At 38.1% G+C, this 6,678-nt stretch overlaps 1 protein-coding gene across 1 annotated transcript; it reads right to left on the bottom strand.

Annotated features, from left to right (window-relative positions):
- Positions 1-5,387: 5,387 nt before the first annotated feature.
- Positions 5,388-6,398, bottom strand: LOC126235058 (uncharacterized). The gene is made up of 4 exons (XM_049943794.1): positions 6,263-6,398; positions 5,985-6,204; positions 5,698-5,815; positions 5,388-5,558 (listed from the first exon to the last, which is right to left on the bottom strand). Exons 1-4 carry the CDS (start codon positions 6,396-6,398, stop codon positions 5,388-5,390), a joined length of 645 nt encoding a protein of 214 aa, XP_049799751.1.
- Between the last annotated feature and the right edge of the window lie 280 nt (positions 6,399-6,678).

Here is a 6,678-nt window from a genome sequence, read left to right as displayed (position 1 = left end):
TGGCCAGGCCTCCTCCTGTACATTACATACTTTTTGAGCTATTGTAAGGAATTCATATGACAGAATCATATATCACAATTACCTGTTTAGTATCTGGTATCAATCCTGCTTGTAGTAGGACCACTCTAACAAATTCGAATAGACCTCTTGTGGAGTTTCCAGGAGGCAATGGGAGCTGATGGTTAATAGTTAACACTGATTACCTCGCATGCTATGTCGCTCCAGTAGCCGATATCAATGATGTTTCGTTGAATGGTTCACACGCTGACACTTGTTGATGACCCAGCATTGAAATCTGAAGCAATCTGTGGAAGGGTTGCACTTCTGTCACATTGAACGATTCTCTTCAGTCGTCGTTCGTCCCGTTCTTGCAGGGTCTTTTTCCAACTGCAGCGACTCCTGATATTCACAATACACTCGTGAAATGATCGTATGGGAAAATCCCCACTTCATTGCTATCTCAGAGATGCTGTGAACCCATCACTCGTTCTCTGACTATAACACCACATTCAAACTCACTTAAATCTTGATAACCTTGCATTGTGGCAGCAGTAACCAATTTTTCAACTCGTGCAGAATTTTGCGCCATACACTTGTTGTCTTACATAGGCATTGCCAACTACAATGCCGTATTCTGCCTCTTTACATTTGTCTGTATTTGAATTGGCATGCCTATACCCGTTTCTTTGGCGCTTCAGTGTATATTCAGCTGCCTTGTTCACATGAAGCTAAATCATAGGACCTACAGAAAGAGAAATAAAGTTCATCAACACAGCAGTTGCAATAAAGTCAGAATAAACATGTCATGACGACGATTAATAGAGAACACAGCTTCCCAGTGGTGTCTCTGAAATTACTTAAAACAATACCTAAGGCTATTCAGCCCCTAACAATGGAGCCATTTAGATTTTAGTGTAAATTAACATTGAAAAATTCTTTTTGACGATAGAACAGTTCTGAGATGAAACTCAATACCATGACAACAACAGGAACTCTGATATTCAACTGTACTACTTCCCAGTATTGATTTTGATGTTGTATTATTGCTCTAAAGTATATTGTATTCTAATTATTAACCTTAATATGTTGTATACTATCAATTTCAACACAGTATCGTAGTTTTAATTGCGATATTGTATTCATTTCATTATGGTAGCATTATTGCAATCATGATGCATTCTGTCCAGCTAAGGCTTGTGAACGACATAGACTTAGTAATATAGTCAACTCTCGATAATTTCAAGCTCAACGAACTAAGGAAAATGGTGAAATTACCGAGAGTTTAAATAATTGAGTAGGACCAAGTAAATAATTCATATAAACTAGAGTTAAATTGAAAGTATGTAGCAGTAGATGCATACATCTTTATCTTAACCCTTTCAGACCTGATTTTTTTCTGGAGGATTTTTTAATCCTGGAACAGGTACGCCAGATTTTCATTAGTCAAGCTGGAATGTGGGGTATTTTGTACCCTAGTATATAATTTATATAACACGGTCCCAAACTTTGGGAAAATGATAATTGTTTTGTAAATATTGTTACTAATCATTTTAATTCTATATTGTTTGTGAACCTGATTGATCACGTGAACTTTTTAATAGTAAAATTTAAACATTTCATGTAAAGTTCACACAAAGTGCTTCACTTGAGATTTATGTACTTTATTTTTAAGTTTTGTACATGTCCCCTACAATGTAAGCCTCATGAACATAAGCTTAAGCTGAGAAAATGACTTAGTAATTACAGCTGTTGCAAATGAAAGCAGCTGTCAAATGTTTCTTACAAACAGACTTTTCGCATGTATCACATAGAATGTTTGTCACACTTTTGCTCGTCCACAAATTACACACCTCCCATGTTTCTCGTTTACTGATTCTTGAGGCATAGATGGACATACATCTTTCTTCTCCAAGGGTTCACGATATTTAATCAAGAATGCCGAAATGTCACCAGACAGACAAATTCTTTTGCATATTTCAGTCAGATGGGGCTTCATCAGTGCCCTGCTACATTATTCAAAAAAATTCTTCTTGAATGATGTGCGTGTTTTTGGATCTGAGGAATACAAAATCTGTGCACTGATTCATGCGGCAGTCATGAGTAAAGACACACATTGATCATTACCACATTATGTTCAAGACATTGTATGCATCACATACTTGATCAATGGAGTCAACTCCTTCATTTGTCATGTTGTAGTATATTATTATTTCAGGCTTGTTTGATTTATTGTGAAGTTTTGGTAGTTCATGCATCCTTGATAGCAATATCACTGACATGTATTTCTTTGGTACATTTGATGTAAAAGTGACATCTTTTTGAAAACTAAAAATTGAAGACACAACTTTTCGATTTTTGCTTGTCTGAAATTGAACAGGTATTTCTCCTCCTTTGTCCTTCTTCAGTGTACCAATCCAAATGAGCTACTTCTTTAGGAGAGATGTCGCCAAAGGTTAACTGGTTTATCAGTTACCAAATGTGACATTCTTATTGCTACCTTCGACGGCAGGAATCAAGTGCAACACAATGTCGCTTGGCTTGTTTGAGGTGTGATATGGACCATCCTCTTGTTTTCCACAGTATACTTCGAAATTACTTATAGAAAATGTTTTTGAGGCAGTCATGGCAAAAATCTTGATTCCATATTTTCTGGGCTTATTGGGAATATATCATATGAAACTGCAGCGCCAACCAAAAGCTGCCAATTTTTTCATCATAGTCACATAGGGCCTGAGGTTCTACAAATTTCTGCAATTGAGAGTAAAGAGCTGCAAGAAAGGGCAAACAGCAGCTAGTTTTTCCGTTTTTCTTCCTTCAGCTCATTTGTTCTTGTCATCAGACCGCTCACATTGGAGTAAAAACAAAAGTTTCTTGTGACTTACACATGATCTTAGAACTCCCATCTGAGATCCAGTCCCATCTGAGTTCCATAGTTTGAGTGCATTAGTGAGATGTCTTTTCTTTATTCCAATCAGATATAAACATCTGAATAAAGCAAGAATTTTGGTTCGTGTTGTCACCTTTGTATCTGTATAACGAGAGTACTGTGATGATTCACTTTATATATATATATATATATATATATATATATATATATATATATATATATATATATATATATATGAGTGACAATATTATCTATCATACTGTTGTCTATTATTTTATGAAAAGCAGAAATTCCATTACTCAGGTCATCTGCACTGCTTTCTAGGACCAGGAAGCACTTTCACTATATTCTTATTTCTAAGTTTACTCTGGTTGAAATATTCAGTTTTTCTCCACTTTGTAACATTACCTCTTCCAATAAAAAATTCAACATTTCGATTTTCACTCAAATCACTATTGTCACCTTCAGTAACAGACAGTATGTCTTGTTCAGAATCACTGCCAAGCTCACTTCCTTGAATTACATCTACCTCCTCGAGCGATTCCCCATTGCTACTGCTGCACAGTTCATGATCTGATCCATCTGTCATATTTTTCAACTCGTGCAGAATTTTGCGCATTTCTTCCGGTGTCATTTCCCTGAAAAAGTAACAAGCTATTTAGTGCTTTCAGGCTACTGATCTGGTATAAATATCTGTGCACTTTTGCATGTACATACCAAATATGTATTTATTTACAAGACCAGGTGTATGGGATACTTTGTACATGAGTAGCGTTCTTCCAAAAGATTCACGGAACCACAGGCACCCAGAAAGCGACAGAGTGAAACTAACTACGAAGGTTGACTGAAAAGTAATACCTCCATACTCGTAACTCTTCAACAGTTGGCAGCATTGATATGTGGCAGGTATTGGCTTGTTCTGTAGCCTCTTCTCTACAGCTCCAGTGGGCGGGAAGTCTTAGCATTGAACAGTTGTGTTGTTACAGTGTAAAGTATGGAATCCTGCACAGACGGTTGGTCAGTGCGATTTAAGCAATGTCCAGTCTTTGAATTCTTGACAGGAGGAGGTGTCAGCCCAAAGGAGATTCATCAGAGAATGAAAGCAGTTTATGGTGATTGTGTTGATGTGAGTATTGTGAGTCTTCATTCTCATAATGCGAGAGGAGTTCCTGGCTAATTTCAAGTCTGTGTACTTTCATTTCAGGAGTCAGCATCCGGGGTACCCATCGTGCACAGATCTTCTGATAGCCAAGCAAAGCAATAATTGGACCCATACGTTCTTGTGAAATGCCGATTGTGTTTGCAGTTTCTCTCTGAGTGATACGAAGATCGTTCTGAATCAATCTGTCATCGTTTTGCTTGTGAAACTCAGTGGTTGCTGTCACAGGATGTTCAACTCTTTGTCACGCAGGTCTGATGTTCCCACCTCAATATCTTTACACTTACTCACCAAACGACGCACAGTACTCACATCAACACAATCCCCACAAACTTCTTTCTTTTTCTGATGAATCTCCTTTGGGGTGACACCTTCTCCTGTCAAGAATTCCATGACTGCACATTGCTTAAATCGCATTGACCGACCGTCTGCGCAGGGTTCCACACTGCACTGTAACAACACAACTGTTCAGTGCTAAGGCTGCCCGCCAACTGCAGCTGCAGAGAAGAGGCTATGGAACAAGGCAGTACCTGCCACATACCAATGCTGCCAACTGTTGAAGAGTTATGAGTATGGAGGCATTACCTAGCAGTCAACCCGCATACAATGGTCGGTAGCTGAGACAACAATAGAGGAATAGTTAGTGTGCCAGTAATCACTGACAAAAAGCAGTGTTGCCACTAGCAGAAAACTGCATGTGGGGTACTCTATACCCCAGCCCACCTGTTCAACTGTTAATGATTTCAGATGTAAGATTTATACAAAAATATGTACGAGCTTTCAAAACATACTTTGTGCACTTGACTTCATTTTATGGACTAAAATAACTAATTACGAAAAATTCTCTAAATAGTAAAATTATCATTCAATAATTGTCATACAAAATAGCATTAACGATATTCATTTATACAGTGGAATACAGCGAATCAACCACATCCATGTACTCTGGTGGTCACAAGCTGTTGCGCACTGCTACATTTACTAGTTAATATTTTCATAGCGATGCACAACAGTTGGCAGCACTTATGCAAAATGAAAAGGTTGAAAATTCACAAATCTTTGCCTCCACTTGTAATTGGGAAAAATACTTCCATTGCAGTTAAGACACAGTAAAAGTTAATGTATACAATTGTAGCTACAGGGTCTGAAGGGTTAATTATGTCCAAAATAACACAAGCATATATACAAATGGTACATGCATACAGTATATGAGAAACAAACAAATCAAAAATGTTACACCTCATTTTGAAAGATTGTTAGTGTTTTTCTTTTGAGAGAGCGACTCATCTAGCATTGTCCAGAAAATTTCGGTGATAATGAGAGTTGAGCAGAAATTATCACTCATTTCCGTTCTGACGGCTTAGGAGCATAGAGTATGGACAGGTAACTTTGCGTTGGTAAATGTGACCATCGTTCTTCGTTATCTTCCTCGTCTTCATCGTGACAAGCCAACAGTTCAGCATATGTTAGAACACCATGGATACCGATGTCATCATCAACATGACCAGAATCCTCAAAGAATCACAGCTGGGTGGAAGCTGCCACCATGAGTCTGGCGAGACTAACTTCCTTAATTCTCGCGCCTCTGATGGCTGTTTTTTCCGCGTTTTCTCTTTTCAAAACAAATGAGCACTTTCTGAAGGAACTATACCAGAGTAACAGGGTTGACATTTTTCCAGCCCTTATCAATCATGGTTATAACGGTCAAAACTATCACGTTTTCCTTCTCGCATTTTTCAGTTCTATCCAGCACCAGTGAAGTGATTTGTCTACGGTAGGGTGTTTTAAAATATTGTATTATGCCCTGGTACAATGATTGCTATCTTGATGTTTTGGGTGGGACAAAAATCAGTTTTCCCAGTTGTGCAAAAAGAGTAAAATTTTGCGTTTGTCCTTTTTCATAGCCATTCATGAAGCAGTTATGTCACACAGACATACATTACACATGTCTGTCTGTATGTGTTCTGTGTCCTGTCGTCATCAATGATCTTTTGTTTCAGTGATAAGTTGTGAGAAGCCGTTTTCTCCCCTTTGAAACAACGTGGCCTCGCAGATTTCACTACTATCAGTGGTTTCAGTGCTTGAGATCCACAGATGTTACAAGCTATAAGGACAGTTATTCCGTCTTTGCTCAATTTTCCTCCATAACACTTTTCGTCTTTGAATGCCAGGATGCTATCAAGAAGACATTTATAAAACGAAATGAGTAATTTCACCTGTGTTTAATATGTTGGGTGTGTCGTAGCCATTCAGAAGTAGTTTTACTTCACCAGTCCATGCAATACTAAGGGAACTGTCCACGCTGGCACAATCTCCACAGATTTTTCTTAAAATTTGAGAGCTACCCTTCATTTACGCTAATCCTTCACTCCTGAGAGACTGAACAAGACACTTAACTTTTTTCGTTCAACATGAAACCACCCATGGGAACGTTCTGTCCTCTAGGCCTACACCGATTTATCCACTTGAGTAAGTACTGTTCAACACGGGGAAATTCACACTGCCGTGGCATTTTTCTTTCAGTCCCTGATACACTTATAGTTACACGATTATTATTTTTTAAATAATCGACAAGGTAGATGGTAAAATAGCGATCTGTTTTGCATGAAATTTTTTTTAAATTCCACTCTCC

Source organism: Schistocerca nitens, chromosome 2 (assembly GCF_023898315.1).
Source record: "Schistocerca nitens isolate TAMUIC-IGC-003100 chromosome 2, iqSchNite1.1, whole genome shotgun sequence".
Classification (NCBI taxonomy): domain Eukaryota; kingdom Metazoa; phylum Arthropoda; class Insecta; order Orthoptera; family Acrididae; genus Schistocerca; species Schistocerca nitens.
Note: the sequence above shows the minus strand (reverse complement) of the source record. Positions and strands in the feature narration are given on the sequence as shown.